Raw genomic sequence first — 18185 nt, forward strand, 5'->3', positions numbered from 1 at the left:
TTTTCTGTTATTATTAATGGTAGAAGTAATGGTTTTTTTTAATTCTAGTCAAGGTTTGCGTCAAGGTGATCATCTTTCCCCTTCTTTATTCATTATTGTGGTTGACTATTTATCTAGGGGTTTGGAGGTTCTCTATAAAAAGTATCCAAATTTTCTCTATCATACGAAGGGTGGTATCCCCATTACTCACCTTAGTTTTGCCGATGATTTTATCATTTTAGCCAATAGTTCTTTGACTAATATTAGATATCTTGTTAACTATTTAAATGAGTTTCAAAATCTGAGTGGGCTTTCTATCAATAAAAATAAAAGTACTTTCATTGTTTCTAAAGCCACTAGCCATGGGAAAATTAATGAGATTAGAAGGATTTCTGAGTTCTGTTGCTCATCTTTTCCTTTCAAGTATTTGGGTACTCCTATTTTCAAGGGGAGGAAGAAAAGTATGTTATTTGAAGAGATGATAACGGTTTTTTAGTATAAAATTTCTAATTGGTCCTCTAATTTTCTCTCTTTTGGTGGGAGACTTGTGCTTATTAAACATGTTTTAAATTCTATCCCGATTTTTATGATTCACACTCTTAATCCGTCGCTTTCTATTTGTCTTAGGTTGGAAAGATTGATCAATAAATTTTTTTGGGGATTTAAGAATGATAAGTCTTGTATTATGTGGTCTTCTTGGAATAAAATGTGCGGTCCTTTCAATGAGGATGATTTAGGTTATAAGAGTTTTTTGGATATGGTTAAGTCTTTTTCTTATAAACTTTGGTTCTCCTTTAGAGCTAAGGTTAGTTTATGGTCTAATTTTATGTTTGCTAAGTATTTCAAAGTGATGCACCCTACTTTATGTACTTTTAAAAAATCTGATTCTTTTGTTTGGAAACGTTTATCTCAGATTAGTTGGGAGGCTGAACCTTTTCTCCAGTGGGGTTTGGGTAAAGGGGAGGTTTATTTTTGGCAAGATAATTGGCTTGGGCCGGGATCTATTGATAGCTTACTATCTTCTCATACTCTGATTTCTACTAAGGTTAGCTATTTTATTACTAATGGCAGCTGGAATGCCAATAGATTAAAAGAAATTCTGCCTTTTGATATTTTGCATCTTGTTTTGAACATTCCTTTGAATGTTAATGATACTGATTGCCTGCTCTTTAACAATTCTACCAATGGTAGATTTAAAATCAAAGAAGTGTGGGAGAGTTTTAGAATTAAAAAGGATGTTTCTAATGTTTATGGTTTTATCTGACATAACAATATTCCTTTATCCTATTCTATTCTTGCTTGGAGGTGCATTAAAGGTTTTCTTACGGTGGATGACCGCCTATATAATAAAGGTTTTTATCTCCCCTCTAAATGCTTTTGTTGTTCTAATATTGAGAGTATTAATCATGGTTTTCTTTTTGGTAATATTGCTCAAAAAGTGTGGGCTTATTATGGTAACATTGTTAATAAACCTATTCCTATTTATAATCCCATATCCATCAATTGTATTCAGGAGTTTTTGGCTGGTTGGATATCCACTAGTAAAGGTCATATTCTTAATCTCGTGCCTATGCTTATCTTATGGTTTATATGGAAAGGTTGTAATGATGCTAAGCATAATGGGATTAAGATGGAGGATAAGAGTATTATTTATAATATAAATCATAAACTGCTACAATTTTCTGTTGTCAAACTGATTTCGAAAAAAAAATTTATTAACTGTGATAGTTTGTGTGTGAGTCTTGGCATTCCTATCCATACTGAAGAGCTTATGAAAAGGGAAAGAATTGTGAGCTGGCTTAAACCGATTCCCCTAATCTGAAACTTAACACTGATGGTTCCGTGGATCTTATTTCGGCTGGGTATGGTGGGATTATTCATGACAATGTTGGTAATGTGATAGTGGCTTATGCGGGCCCTTTATCTCCGTGTAAGGTCATTTTCGCTGAATTTATGGGTTTACTTAAAGGTCTTTACATTTGTAAGAATAGAGGTTTCATTAACATTGAGGTGGAATTGGATGCTCTTAGTTTAATTCAAATTATCAATAATAAGGATGTGTATGTCCCTCACTTATTTTATATTATTAGAAAGATTCGTATGGCTCTCTCTACTTTTACCTACACTATGAATCATGTTCTTAGAGAAGGGAACGTGTGTGCTGACTAGTTAGCTAAAATTGGTAGTAAATTGGATGAGGAGAAAGAGTTTGATTTGGTTAATATTCCTCATATGTTAAAAGGTTTGGTGAACCTGGATAAGATGGGTTTGCCGTATATCAGATCTAAATGACTTTTTCTACCTCTGATTTTTTGTTTGGGCGTCTGTTTTGGCCTCTTGCCTGGGTGTTTCATTATTTTGTTCTTTGCAGCTGTTGTTTTTCTAGGTGGGGTTCTCTTGTGACTGAGGTCTGGGTGATTCATTGGCTTATCATTAGGTTCTAGGTGTTTTATCATTTGGTATTTGGTGATCAGCTTCTATCGTGCTTTTGGCCTGGGTGGTTGCTTCTTTGCAATATTTCTATGTATTTTTGGTGGAGATGTGTTAACTTAGGTTCTGTGATTCTTTATTATCTCAGTTTTGATTTTACTGATAAAGTTTGTTTCTACTGTTGGAAAGTTTTTCTTGATGAGGTTTTTGGTATACTTCATGCTTTCTCGGCTATGTGCTGTTCTCTAAACCCTTTAGGCTGGATTATTCTGGATGGATATGTTGGTGAGAATTTCAGTTTAAGTTATCAAATTAAGATTTACATTTCTAATAGTTTAGTCTATGTTATGTTTAATGTTTATTTTAAGAGAGTTTTTTGCAGGGAGTGTTCTGATTATAAAAGACCCAAGGTAAGTTTTTTTCACTCTAGTTTGCTAGTTTATATATTGTCCTTTTTTGCTTTTAATTTTTGCAGGAAGCTTGTGCTGAACAGGATCTATTTGAGCTTCCTTTTTTGGGTGCTGTTTTCTCTCAGCCCTAGTTCTAATTTAGATATATTTTGTAATTTTAGTAAAATGAACCACTCGCTCGTAGGTTTTATTTCTTTTTATCTTGTAGGTCTTTCGAGCATTAGTGAGCTGGAGGTTCCTTCTAAGGACCTTGTAACCGCTTTTTTTGGAAATTAACATGTAGGCCCCGCCGTGGGTTTAAACTAAAAAATAATAATAATAATATTTTGAGATATAGAATTTTAATTATTTCAGCTAGATTGATCTATATTGATGATTTATATAAACTATAATAAATAATTAAAAAGTTAAAAATAAGCAATTCTTTTACATTTGATTTTGGGGTATTACAATTTTATTGTTATTGTTATCGAGAAATAAAGAGAGTCGTCTAGTTGTTAGGGTAATGTTGACTCTGACACATGCAAGAAGGATGCATGTGACTTATAAAATCTAGTGTACATATAGATATACACTAGTAAAGCTCGATCACTTTAATTTTAGGAGTATTCATGTCATGCACATAGATTACTCTCTCGATGTTGAATCTCAATCTGACCTATCAAAATATCAGATGGGGTGGGTGGAGGTTATGCTTAGTAGTGCTTTAGATTCCCTTCTTGATTGTTTAATTCCATGAATTGAAATTATTGACCTCTGTGATTAAAAAAAAAAAAAGATGAATTGAAAATTTGTTAAAATGATTACTTGCTCGAAGCCCATCCCAAATCCTACAAAATTTTCTTGTATATTCGACACTGAATTATCGCTTCTCACATCTCTTCGAGCAGATCTCGTAGCTCATCCCGATCACATCTTCTGGTCTCGTTAAAATAAGAACAAATCCTTGATTCATTCGCTGTTGTTTCCTCACGCCCTCTGCTTCAACTTCTTCCATGCTTGATTCCACACATCATATCCAGCCCTTTCTCATGATATTCTCACACATTAAGCCTCTGCCTACAACTCCCCTTCGCATGCAATTAAGTACGTAAATCCCCGTTCAAAACTTCACGCAAGCCCAATCACTTTTGATTGAAGCCTTTAGTCTGTTCGGCCCGAACACCGTTGCTCCTCCGATTCCCTTCATATCAACTGACCAATCTACAAACAATCACAATGATTTTTTTGCAAATCCTCAGCAAACAACGATTGTTAATACATAACAAAATGCAAATACTTACTGTACTTAGTGCAACTTGCCCGCATATGACAGTGGAAGATTTGTAATGCATACATCGATTCACATATGATGACTAGTGACCTTTGGATATTTATTAACAATCTACATATGTATTTAATAAAACTTGTAATATACAACTCAACCTGTCTGTGAGCAATGACATCAAATGAGTTTGTGATGCATAAGTTCCTCTACGATCGGAGTTAGTTAATTTACAAATACCCATAGCATTTTTCATGGACACCAATATAAATGCAACCAAATGCATCAGTTTGCCAATTAACATTTATAAAAAGAAATTGATGACGAACACAACAACTTGTTCATCAACAAACAAGTGGAATTGGAAACAAATGTAACTCACCTGAAGATCAGTGTTAATTTATAAATGAACTGTAAATGCAACAAATTTCCCATACAACAAATACCAGTTGTCTTAAGGATGCATACAATATTCCTTATGAACACTGAAATACCTACAAGTAATAACAAAAGACTTGCAGTGCACATAATGGCCTCATCTGCAAGCAGTGTTAAGGAATGCACATTGAACATAAACCACCAACATATAATCGTTGATGTATTTCAAATATCAACTATTTGCTCACAAGTAGTGGATGTGACATGCTTAAAAGAAAAGTGAGAAAATCATGAAGAGGATAGTTTTCTTGCTTTCACTATCGACTAACTTATCAACAAACATATCAACTCGCCTGCAAACAATAAAGCATCCTACAGACATATATGATGTTGTATACAACAAATGCTGACACCTGCCAGCAATGGAATATTTGTTATATGCGTAGTAGTATTCCTATGAATGGTTGACAGTAATAGATAATGGATGCTATTGAATCCTCACAGTCAATGACTATCCAACAGAAGGTCAAACACACCAATCTTCTACAAGCAAAAGAAGGTGGAATATAGCAAATGCAAGTATCTACAAGTCATTGTAGGAGACTCATTAGGTGTACAATATGCTATCTACAAGAGAGAATGTAAAAGGATTATAACAAACATAAAAGAATTGTAGCCAAATACATGGAGGCTTTAGTAAGTATTTCACCTATGAAAAATGATGGCTAATGTGTAATATTCATATCAGTCTCGCAAGCAAAAATACAAGCCTTTGATAAATGTTGAAAGTTGGTGCACAAGTAAATAAAGCAACTTACCGATCAGAAAGCATGGGAGAATCATGATATATGCAGCACATCATGTATAATCCAAAGTAATAAGATGTGGTGAATGTAGATACCTATGAACAGTGGTAGAAGACCCGCTATACACTTAACATGTCATCTACAAGAAGGATATGAGGGAACTATAGCAGATAACAACATCTACTAGTGACTGCAAAAGGTTCGTTAGTGGACGATAGCCTACCTGCCTAAATCAGTAGAAAAAAAACTCAACTTGTAACATAATGCCACACCACTGGATCCCCAACATGTATACAAATGGATATAAGGCGTATATGAGCTTCCAAATAAAAAGCTGCATTCAAACTATGGGTTACCCGCACAACTGAGCATTATTAAATATTCAAAATACTCCCTAAATACTTGTATGGGTCTCAATGAGCATATTGTAGGTACACGTGACATCTAAGGATGTTATGCGAGTCAAAAAATAAAGTTAAGTTCAATTCTGATCCTTCTCTTTGGTAGGACGGGAGTTGACACACCTTGAACCAATGAACAAATCTCTACAAAAAAATTGGCCATTACCAATGGTTTAAATGTATTTTCTGGTGGTTTGGAAAATTTTTGGCAGTTTCTAAACTACTAGAATAAACCACATAGGAAATGCAAAATGGCTGCCTATTTATGGTGGCAACATTTTCTGGTGATTTTTCGATTGCTCAAATTGCTAAAAATTAATTAACCCAAAATTGAAGGTAAATCGCCCTAAAATTCTAGCACAAAAAATCACCACTGACCGTCAGTTTATTATTGACGATAAAAATCACTGATATTGTCATCGGCAAAACTGTCGGTTAGCCACTGGTTATTACCAGCGGCTAAACAATAATACCAAAAAAAACTTAAAGTCATCTGGTATCAATGTTTCTGGCAGATAAATTGCTAGTTAGCGACCGAAAACTTGTAGCAATTGCAAAAAAATGACAGTCCCTCTATCCAAAGAAATTTTCATAATTACCTGTACACAGTTCAAAACATATATAAAACACTTTTGACCATATACTCAGACAGTTCAAAATGTAATATATGAAATACTCTGACATCCACATTCAAACATGACAGTTCTTCAAACAAATAAATAATGTTTATATGTTCTAAATAATAACAAATAATTCTTCAAACAAATAATAATGCATATGTTTCATAATCAACATAATATATGAAATCCACAATGCATATATTCCAAATACACCAAATATTTCTTCAAATAAATAACAACAAATAACAACAACAATAATCATCGTCTGTGTCCTTGCTGTCCTCTGATTTAGGTATAGGCATTTTCTCCTTTTTATTCTAATTTTCATCTCGATATGATCGTAGCTCCACATGCATCTCAACTTAAATCTTTCTCATCTCCGTTATCTCTCTTATTAAGGGACCAACCCTCTAAATAACAATTTTTTCAACTCCACTAATATCATAAAATATTAAAGTATATATACTGCCCTCATAAGCATATCTCTGCAAACCTAAGCCATAAACCCTCTCGCTCTGCCTTCCTCCAATAACATCTTACCATGTGTGATACTTAGAATATGAGGTTGATTTTGAATATGATCCCTCACCAGTAGAATGTTGACTTTTGACTTTCCCGCAGTTGTATAAAATTATCCTGCGAGAATAAATTCATAAAATAAAATAAGCCATGCAAAGAAATTAGGAAGAAGGGAGGGGGGTACAATTTTAGGGCCCTTTTAGCAGTTTTCTAACAGTTTTAATTGCAAAAAACATTTTACTTAAAAATGGAAGCTAAACCGCTAGTAAAAGTCATCACAAAAAGAGAATATAGGCGTTATTTTTTATGGTTAGTTGAGCGCCGAAAGTTTCGATAGTTTTGTGTTTGGTACTGGCAGTTTAGCGGCAGTCAAATCACTGATTTAACCACTCATATTCAGTGAATTTTTTGTAGTAAATATATAGTCGCGACATCGACTGCACTATTTATTTTATAGTTCATATTATACCTTCAAGACCTATGAATAATACAAATTCATTAATAAAAGCATACAGCCGAAAATAAACATGATTATTTGTCAACAAATCAATAAGGTTCAATTCATGAATAAAATAGCCTATAAATATGCTGATAATGGCCGTATTGAATGTTTATCAAAATCGAAGAGAACCACAAACACTTAAAAATACTTCTCAAATACCCAAGAAATCTAAAAAATATTTAAAATCAAAATTCAACCATTAAAATGATTAAAGAAAAATTCATCCACCCTCCGTAATAATTTACCGATGTGACAAATTTAAAATTACGTCAGCTCACTAAAATTAAGCTAATGTCTGATCGAGAATATCACTAGGATTCATTCTCAAACAGTCTCTTACCCGCAAGGATGTAGCACGTGCCCTCTAACTGATGATTTTGCTGCTAAATGACACCACGGGTAAATGGTTATGGTCATGACCCTCTGAACTGGGTGATTTTCAATGAAATGACACCACTTAATTATGAACATGACCAAAGCTCGCATTCTCCCTAATGGCACTAAATCCCTGAGAAATAGTCAATAGGATATAATTGATAGGGCATAAAGCCCTTCGTTAGCTAAGATGAATTCAAATTTGACCTTCTAGATAAACTTCCACCCTAGGTCTATAGGGAGCCCTAGGTTGATGCAACTTATGGTTGCTGACAAGAATCTTACTGTTAGATTGGTTCATTTACTCCTCTGACTAAGTAGACCAGTGATCATGATGGTTCGGGACGATGAAATCATGAGATCTTGATTGGGTTCATCATCCATTCCCCCATCATCCATTTTTAAGAATTCGGTGGTGAAATGTTTAATTTTAAATATCAAATTTTCAAACACCTAAACCCATGCTACTATGCCAGATAACACATATCTTTACGACTAGCCTTAATCGAAAGTTCTCTCTCGTTATCGGGAGGGGTAACTAACTACAGGGACTTACGCCTATATAAAACCAAAACTCAGATCTAAAGTCCTCGCAAAATGAGGGAGAAATCTCTGGATATTGTCTTATCTACAAACCCAATCTGCCTTCTGAAAATTTACCCTAGGACTTCATTGGTTAAAACTCTCCTGAGGAAAGCAGAGGAGAGGCCGGGGTGCGAATTTTCAGAGCCTTCAACAACATAAATTCATGATAGCCTTCATGAAAAGGGCCCCAGCCCTCTCGAGGATGATGATCAGGATGAAGATGATGAGTGATCATTCCATTAAAAAGAAGATGTTTGTTTTATTAACTTCCATAAACAACAAATTTTATAGCATTACATGCTGTCCATTTCATGCACTAAAATGATTATAATGTATGAATCCCTTTTTTTCAGAATTTGTTGATCTTATTTTGTTAGTAATTTTTCCCAACTTGTTTTTGTTGATGTTGTGATTGATGCGATTGATATTGTGATATGATACGTTACTGATATTATAATAAGTTGTAATTACATGTGTGTAAAATTTAAAAAAATTTCTCTTAGTTTTTTTTTTTTTTTTTTTGACGGTTTTGCGACATAGTTGAAATGAATGTACAGAATTATGATTGATTTGTTATCAGATTGATCAATTTTACAACATCTGCAAGATTTAAAAAAAAAAACAAAAAAGGGTAACGAATTAGCTTTGTGACAGACTTGAAATGACAAACCGTTTGCAACAAGAATTTTAAATATATGTAATATATATTTGTTGCAATTAATTTAAGTTGTTTTGCAATGGAAATCAACGGTCAAAAATCCAACAAAAAATGCTGTGGTGTGTGTACATATATATATTTGTAAAATATGAACTTCTCAGATAGCTATTTTTGAGTTTATGATGAAAGTAAACTGAGAGTAAAAAAAAATTTAGTACATTTGAAATATGCCAAAAGCTTCGCTTTCACTACAAAGCCAATCTGATATATTTAGCCCATATATATATATATAATATATATATATATATATATATTATATATATATATATAACCAAAATGAATGAATTAATCTCCAAATATTTACTTTGCACAAATAAAAAAAATAAAAAAAAAAAAAAAAAAAAAAAAACGTGAAGACACATAGCCAATAAAATTAAGTTAATCTAATATTCCAAATACATTCATTCGATTACATACAGCTAAAACATCCAAACCTCAGTAATTAAAAAAAAAAAAAAATCTACTTCACTCACCTTATAGCCATGAAAATAAGTTTAATTATTTTCCAAACACCAAGATATTCAAGGGAAATTATGATCAATATCATTAGAAGGATCACCTGATCCATCATGCTGCCCAAGATCCATATCTTGCAACTCCAATTCATTTCCATCCATTTGATTAGCTGTAGACTGCTATCTCGATTCATTATCGGCTGCCGGATCCCGTCAAGAGTGAAGATTATGGGTTCCAAAGCAGAGAGTAGGTTGATTCTAGAGGGTGAAGAGAGGCCTTGGGGAGACGGCGGGGAGGACTATGACCAATGTAGTAATCGCCATTAATGGAAGGATGATGAGGAAGTGGAGGGTAAGATGAGGAAGGGTAGATGCATGGATGGAGGGTAGGTGTGGCAGTGGTTTGCCATTGGTAGACGAGGATATAACGGTCGGAATTGAAGGCATGGATCGTTGATGATGTTGCGAGTAGCAGTGGAGGGCAAGGTAAGTGATTGATACGGTGTTGATGATTCCAAAGTGCAATTAATGTCTCTTAACCTGAAATTCAGTGATTATTATTTATGTTTTTTTTTTTTTGGGAAAAATTTACAAGAGGGACAATATGAGTAGTTTGCTCTTGTTATTCATGATGATCAGTTTTCAATAGGTAAGCAGAGTGGTTATAATACATGTTAGATAATAATTCGTTAAATGAAAATAAAAATTACAAAAGAATTAAAAGATAACTACCATTGAAGACAGAGAAGCAACCTATGAACCCCTCATAGGAAGATCAAAATCGACATAATTCATGATTAAATAGCATGTTTAAGTGATATATATATATATATATATATATATATATTATATTAAGATGAGTGCATTAACTGAGTAATAAATTAAAATTTCTATTTAATTCAACTTTAAAGTATATCTCATGTATGCCTCATTAGAATCCAAAATTTTGATCACAAAATCTTTACTTGATTTTTTTCCACATATATATGAAAATTTTATTATAAAAATTTGGGTGTAAATATCATGATCCAATTGTTTAAAAATGTGGTTCAAAAATTAACACATGAGATGAAATATATTCTAATGTAATGTGTAGATGCCTGATATAAAATATATAAAAAGAATATATTATATATTCATTTTACTATTTTTTCTAGATTTCATAGTAATTAAAAAAATTCATAAATTTATATTTTGTTTGTAAAATTACTGTATATATTGAGAGAATATCTATTTTATCTTTTATAATAATTATTATGCTGATTATATATAAATATTTTTTTATTTTATCATAAATTTTATAATGAATATTATCAATATTCTTGTATTACCTACAAATCCAAATAACATAATTTCATGTTGTTTAAATATAAAGAAATGTAATGCAGCAATTTTTATTCTTACCGAAATTTTTTTCCATCTTTATTAAAAAAAAAACAATAACAATGAATAAAAATAGAAAAATCTGTTTATAATCACATGAGAATTTTTTTCTCCATGCCATTACATCGTTGATAAAAACTGAACCTTTTTTTCTCTAAAATAAAAGTTAATTAAATATAAATAGAAACTTACCCTAAGTGAACTCCTGCAGAGAGACCTTCGTTGCTGTACACAAGTTGACGAGCTCGGTTGAGTGTTTCTGTCTCCCGCTCTGAAAAATATTCATAACAAAATAGGAAAAGAAAAAAAAAAAAACATAATAAAATGCAAATACAGATACAGAGGGAGGTGGCCAACAAGAAGAAATTAGTAAACTTGCCCTGTCTATGCCGGTTCATATGGCCACCCAAAGCTTGTGATTTACAGAACTTTAGCGAGCAAAACCGGCACTCATAAATCTTCCCACTCTCATCCTTGCCTCCATTTTTTTTCTTCTTGAACCCTGCAACAATTTTTTGTTAATTTTTTGGCTTTCCACTTTAGTAAGAGATATATAAACCCCAAAACCCTTAAAATGAAAAAAAATAGTAGTCAACAACATTCATAGTACTGAGAAGAGAACAAAATGAAGAACAAGTTTAAATACTTCTTACCCCTTTTTTAATATGCACAACAGCTACAACTTTTGATATATATATCTCATTAATTCAACAACATATGCAATAAATATTTTTACTACTATGTGAACTAATTACTAATGGTTTTTTTTTTTTTTTTTTGTCTTACTAGCAGTTTCAGTGGAGGCTGCGGTGGTGGTGGAGCTCTCTTCCACAGCTTGCTTGCCGTACTCTTCGGGTAAGTTATTGAGGTCGAGCGGGCTCTCTTCCGGCCTCCTTAAAAAAATTTAAAAAAGTCATTACACCGTTGAAAACTCTATCTTTGAGGAAAATAGCAAAGAAGTTGGTTTAGGGCATCTTTACATGATATGAGAGAGCAGACAAAGAAACCTAAACGGAGAGGAGAGAGGCTTTGTTAGGGATGGGAGAAAGCTTGAGGGAGATCAAAAGGTGAGACTGGAGTTTGGGCCTGAATCGTGTGTGGACGCCTGTTTTGAAGCGAGAGAGAGAGAGAGAGAGGGTTGAAAGATCTCTATTAGTTGTGTCTGTACAGCCGTAGCTTTCTCTCTCCTACTTTCTCCGACTTTCTCCTTTCTCACCTCACCTTCTCTCTCTCTCTCTCTCTCTCTCTCTCTCTCTCTCTGGTCTATCGCTCTTACACTTCCTAAATGGCTTGGTTAGGGCAAAGAGGCCTTGGTTTCCGTGACTGTTAGAGGACGGGGGGCTTTGGGGGAGTAGGAGCGGTGTTTTTTGCCTTTGTTTGGTTGGGAAGAGAGAGAGAGAGTATGAGAGGGACGTGGCCTTGCTTTCCCCTACAAACCCTACAAACCCTATCCTATACTCCCACTCATAATGATGCCTTCGGTCTCACCTCAGATGAGAGAGATTGGATTAGTTGTTCTAATTTTGACTCACAGTTTGCTCAAACATATTAAAGCCCAATTTTAAGTTGGATCGCAATCATTTAGCTTTCAATTTTTTTTTTAAAGGTAGACTATTTGATTTAGAACTAGCTTGAAATTTGTCTCATAAATTAATCGAGTAAAATTCAGCTTGCAGTTTACTTTACTAATGTTGTGCTAATATAATAAAAATATGAATATATATATTTTGATCATTCATCATAAATACATGAAATGAGCATGAATAGATGATGGAATAGGAGCCGTTGGATGTGAATGGAGCATGGTTGGCAACACAAATGGAGATTATGTTGTTTGTGGGGCCATGTAGCGGGTAATGTAGCGTTTGTGGGGACGCCACAGGGTCCAAGCCATGGAGGGCAATAAAGACAAGGGCGCCTCTTACAAAGTGCTGCCCGGGTATTTAGTTAAGAAGGGTATGCTAAGCCACTAGTGTGGAAGAAGCCTATATGATGAGGGCCATCACAAAGTACCTTTGCTGTCTTTTGATGCTCATGGAGCTCATGGAACTGTTGTTTTCAAACGCGCAAACAATAGAGAGAGAAGCAGTAGAAATATTTATCTTTTGAACTCTATTTTTCTGCATAAAGTGGAAGCCATTTATTGTTGAGGAGTACTGTGTGTGAATAGTGTATGAATAATCCATGCATTTGAAGCTTGGTAAACAGTAGTTCAATTGAATTCGTAACCTAGGACAGAAAAGATAGAAAGTTGAGGGTGGTGGATAGCTAGTTCATTTGTCCTATGTTTTTTGTCTGGCTTGAGCAAGAAATCCTGCTGGGTAGTGTAAATAATGGCATGGAGACCACCATTGAAGTGGAGATTAGCTTCCTAGAAAGTTGCAAAATTTTGGATATAAAGAGCTGTTTTAATTGGTATGGAACATGAAGAAGAGTAATGAAAGAATCGAGTAGAATGGTCATACAAATGATGAAGACTTTTCTTCTTTTTGTGTTAACTTAGTTAACTCTTACACTAGGGGGAAAACCAATCAATAAATTCTGAAGAAAATCTTTCTTAGGCTGTGTTTTAAGAAAGCTCTTAAGGATTTGCATTAAAAAAATATAATATTGTAAGGCAATATATTTTACTGTATGCGTTGTTTATTATCTTGTAAAATTGAAAGCGATGTCTTGTAAAATTTTCTGAAGTGTAATTGGATAATTGTGAGATGCCAAGATTTAGGAGGTGGTGGTGGGAATGTTTTACCTTTTTGACAGGATAAACTTTTTTTAAGAGAAACTTATATAAGAGAGTATCTGATAACAATGTGATTTCAAGTACTGTATAAATAAAAGACCCTTAAATAGGAAAACAAGTGAGCTTCAAAAACAGCCTCCTAGTAAGAAATTCCCATGAAATAGAAGAAAAAAAAGTGATTAACAAGGAGGCTAAAGAATAGAAGGAAGAAATGGAAGATGAAGGAACTTGCAAAGAAAGGCTTCTCTTAAACATCCTGAAAATTAAATCTGTTTTTTTCAAATGGGAAAGTTCACCCTTGGTGAGTTTCATCTCCTTCAACATGTGTGGTCTATAAAGTTTTAGAAAATTCCACAGAATCAAATTAATTCTAAATATTAGAAATTTTAAGAACAACAACTTTGGTGCTTAGCTAATTCTATAATATCTTTAATCATCTTATTTTAAATATGTAATTTTAGAGAAATTAAATTATCTTCTTAGTGCTTATTAATTTAAAATTTTATTTCAGCACATTAATTATTAACTTTCTAATTTACATATTTTTATTCAAAACGCCTTCGTAAATTTGCCAACGAGTTATTTTTGTTCCTTCCTTTTCTGTAGAAATTATATTTAAGATAAGTACCTGATAGCCTGAGAAATATTTGAACAGTCATTTAAGAAATAGACGTTCAGTATTAGTGCTACAAATAATGCTCGATAAATAATACTGTATGCTCACATTTACTAGACTAAATTAAATTATTTCTATTTTACTTTTGAAAGTTGTAACTCTTCCTCTAAAAAGAAGCAGATTTAGATTATTAAAGATAATAGTTTTATATATTGCCTGCTGAAAAAAGCACTTTTAAATTATTTATATTTTCTCATATATATCACTTACAGAAATTAAAAAAAAATTCCTGCACTTTTTATACTGTCTGAGTAATTGATGTCTATTTCTTGTTTGAGATAGGAAAACGCTTGAGATAGATTTTTCTCCCAACTCAAACAGATAAACAATTTCGAACTTATATTGAAAAATAATTCAAAGTGCGAGAGTGGAGGAGCATTAACAACCAACAACTAGGCGTCTAATTAAAGAGCACTGTGAGGAAAATCTTCAGGAAGAAACATTACAATAAGAACAAAATTATATAGCGGGAATATCAAAATGAGCATGATAAAGAGTGGACGATTATTGTTGAACTAGCCAAAAGCTTAATCGATTCCAACCGCAGATAATGGCCTTTTGTAACACAATAATGGATAGCTATAATTTTTTAGTTTTTCCACAAAATTAATGACCCATTGATGCTCAGTCGTCACTATAATAAAGTTTAAGGTTTTGTAATGATATATATATGCCGCCACTAATGTTATTAAACATCCTAAAAACATAGCCTTTATTTGAGATGGCTTTCTTATTGTTTATAATGCAGCTTCTTAGTTAACAAATTAAAAGGTGCTTTAGAAGCAGTAAGAAAGTGTTGGAATTATTTCAAACCAAGCGTTGCATCGTTTAGCCTTAATTTTATTTTATTTTTATTTCTAGTTTCGGACAGTTATTAAAACTGATTTGCTATGTGTTTTTAAAGTATTCCCGTGAAAGTGATAGGTAGGTGCTCTCCGTTTTTTGTTCTCTGTGAAAGACAAGTTATTTTGCTCTGATTTGGTTTAGTGAAGAAAAGCTTTGGTTTTTTGAGGTTTTCTTCTCCAATTTTAATTCTTTGTTCTTTTCTGCTTCCATCATTGGTATCAAAGCCCGGTTGGAGAATGGCAGCGAGTTCAAGCAACAATAATTTGCAATCTCAGTTGCCCAAGTTCACGGGGAAGAACTACAATCAATGGAGTATTCAAATGTGGGTGTTGTATCAATCTCAAGAGTTGTGGGAGATTGTAGAGAAGGGTTTTCAGGAGCCCGAAGTTTAGAGAGATTTGAATCAGAGACTTCTTCAAGAGTTGAAAGAAAATCGGAAGTAGGATCAGAAGGCTCTTTTCTTCGTCTATCAAGCGGTAGATGAAATTATTTTTGAGCGGAAGGAGGCTTGGGATACACTACATGCTTCTTACAAAGGATATGAGAAAGTGAAAATGGTACGTTTACAAACCCTACGAAGCCAATTTGTTGATATGTTGAAGATGAAAAAGTCAGAAAGTGTGGAAGAATATTTCAATCGGGTAATCACCATTGTTAACCAATTGAAGTTGAATGAAAAACTTGTAGAAGATAAAAGAGTTATTGAGAAGATTTTATGAAGCTTGGCCAGAAAATTTGAAGCCATAGTGGTAGCCATAGAAGAAGCAAAGAACATAGAGCAAATGTCTATTGAAGGTTTGCTTGGATCTCTACAATCCCATGAATTAAGAATGAAGCAATATGATTCGACACCACTTGAGGAAGTATTCAAAACTCAAGTGGCATGCATTGCGTGGGAACTTCAAAGGTGGTCATGGAAGAGGTTTTGGTAGAGGAAGAGGCTCTTATGGTACTCATGGAAGAGGCCGTGCTGGTAGAGGAGAATCTACACAAAGTGATGGAGGTGAAGTTTAAGGTGGAACTCATGGTGATGTAGAAGGTGCACGTGGTCGTGGACATGGTTTCAAAGGAAGAGGAAGAAGCAACCTTGCCAATATCAAATATCATTTTTGCAAAAGGTATGGGCACACTTATCATTTTTGTTGGAAGAGACAGGAGAGTGAAGAGGCAAATGCAGATTTGGTCAAGAAAAGGAAGTGGAGAAAAATGAAGACACAGTGTTTCTTACACATTGCAAGGAGTTTGATGATTCAGGAGTTGTTTGGTTTATTGATAGTGGTTGTAGTAATCACATGACTGGCAATAGAAGATTGTTTGTTACCTTGGATAACTCAATCCAAAGTGAAGTACGTACGGGAGATGACAATAAATTATTTGTGGAAGGAAAGGTGACATTTTGGTGAAAACAAGGAATGGAGAAAAGAAGATATCAGATGTCTTCTATGTTCCAAATCTTAAGCATAATTTTCTTAGTTTTGGGCAACTAAATCAAAAGGGATATGTGTTGACATTTTCTTTTGACACTTGTACCATTAAAAACAAGCATGGATTCTTGATTGCTAAGGTGAAGGTGACTCCAAATAAAATGTATCCCATGAAGATGATTGCAGTTTAAATGGTTGTTTAAAAACTTCCATAGAAAATCATTCAAGATTAAGGCATTGTAGATTTGGTCATTTAAGTTCCAAGACACTTTCTTATATGAGCCAGAAGAATATAGTTGATGGGCTTCCACATATTGAAGTTCAAGATAAGATTTGTGAAGCATGTGTTGCAGGAAAGCAGAGCAGAGCACCATTTTCAGCTGGAAAATCATGGAGAGCCTTGAAGCCATTGGAGCTTATTCATTCAAATTTGTGTGGATCGATGCACACTACTTCTATTAGAGGTAATTATTATTTTCTCACATTTATTGATGATTATAGCAGAAAAGTTTGGGTGTATTTTCTAAAAGAAAAGTCACAAGTATTTGAATATCTAAAAATATTCAAAGCACTTGTGGAGAAGGAGAGTGGCCATTTCATTAAGATGTTGAGTGATTGAGGTGGAGAATATGTTAGTCATGATATGCAAAATTATTTGAAGGAGAATGAGATACGCCATCAGTTAACAACTAGATACCACAACAAAATGGGGTAGCTGAGAGGTTGAATAGAACCATTATGGGATTGGTTAGGAGTACGTTGAAGGAGAGGAGAGTCCCCAATCTATTTTTGGCAGAAGCTGTGTCTTGTGTTATTTATTTGTTGAATAGAGCAACATCAAAAAACAATCCATCTCAAACCCCTTTTGAAATTTGGAGTGGCCATAAGCCTATTGTTGATCACTTGAGAGTTTTTGGGAGTATTTCTTATGTTCATGTACCTGTTCAAAAAAGAAGAAAGTTAGATGAAAAATCTGAAAAGTGCGTGTTTGTAGTATATAGTGAAAGGTCAAAAGCCTATAAACTGTATAATCCTATAACAAAGAAAGTGGTAGTGAGCAGGGATATGAGATTTGAGGAGAGCATATCTTGGGATTGGCTTGAAAATGGCAACGAGGAGGATGTCACAATTGGGGAAAATTTAGAAAAAATTATTGATGATGTAGAGCAACAAAGACCACCACACACTATAGTGAGATCGATTGGGAGAATCATCTAGTAGTGGTATTGAAAAGGTGAAGACTAGAAGCCTGTAGGAGATATATGACACCACAAATTACAATGAAGAGTTATCTCAATTTTCTTTATATGTAGATGAAGAGCCATTAACTTTTAATGAAGCAGTTGCAGATAAGAGCTGGATGGATGCCATGAAAGAGGAGATTGAGTCTATTGAGAGAAATGACACATGGAGTTTGACCTCACTTCCTAAAGGTCAAAAATCCATTGGTGTCAAGTGGGTGTACAAATTGAAGAAAAATGTTGAAGGAGGTGTAAACAAATTCAAGGCTAGACTTGTAGTCAAAGGGTACAAGCAGAAGCAAGGGATAGATTATGAAGAAGTTTTTGCACCGGTTGCCAGATTTGATACAATCAGATTAATTTTTTCTATTGTAGCTATGAATAAGTGGCAGATTCATCAATTAGATGTGAAGTCGGCTTTCTTGAATGGTGT

General features: G+C 33.8%; 1 protein-coding gene across 1 annotated transcript; it reads right to left on the reverse strand.

Moving 5' to 3' along the window:
- Positions 1–4537: 4537 nt before the first annotated feature.
- Positions 4538–12870, reverse strand: LOC110100599 (zinc finger protein STAMENLESS 1-like). Its single transcript, XM_028692138.1, has 5 exons — positions 12839–12870; positions 11612–11718; positions 11205–11327; positions 11018–11096; positions 4538–4577 (listed from the first exon to the last, which is right to left on the reverse strand). Exons 1-5 carry the CDS (start codon positions 12868–12870, stop codon positions 4538–4540), a joined length of 381 nt encoding a protein of 126 aa, XP_028547971.1.
- Positions 12871–18185: the final 5315 nt, after the last annotated feature.

Source organism: Dendrobium catenatum, unplaced genomic scaffold (assembly GCF_001605985.2).
Source record: "Dendrobium catenatum unplaced genomic scaffold, ASM160598v2 original_scaffold_125794, whole genome shotgun sequence".
In the NCBI taxonomy this organism is placed as follows: Eukaryota; Viridiplantae; Streptophyta; class Magnoliopsida; order Asparagales; family Orchidaceae; genus Dendrobium; species Dendrobium catenatum.

What these genes read in the sequence shown, in the direction of transcription:
- LOC110100599 (XM_028692138.1), bottom strand. Translation starts at nt 12,870, where the DNA reads ATGAGCTCCATGAGCATCAAAAGACAGCAAAG. An exon ending in TATGAACCGGCATAGACAGG is followed by an intron (nt 11,097 to 11,204) that starts GCAAGTTTACTA and finishes AATATTTTTCAG; the next exon opens with AGCGGGAGACAGAAACACTC. An exon ending in TCTGCAGGAGTTCACTTAGG is followed by an intron (nt 4,578 to 11,017) that starts GTAAGTTTCTAT and finishes TATTACTTGTAG; the next exon opens with GTATTTCAGTGTTCATAAGG.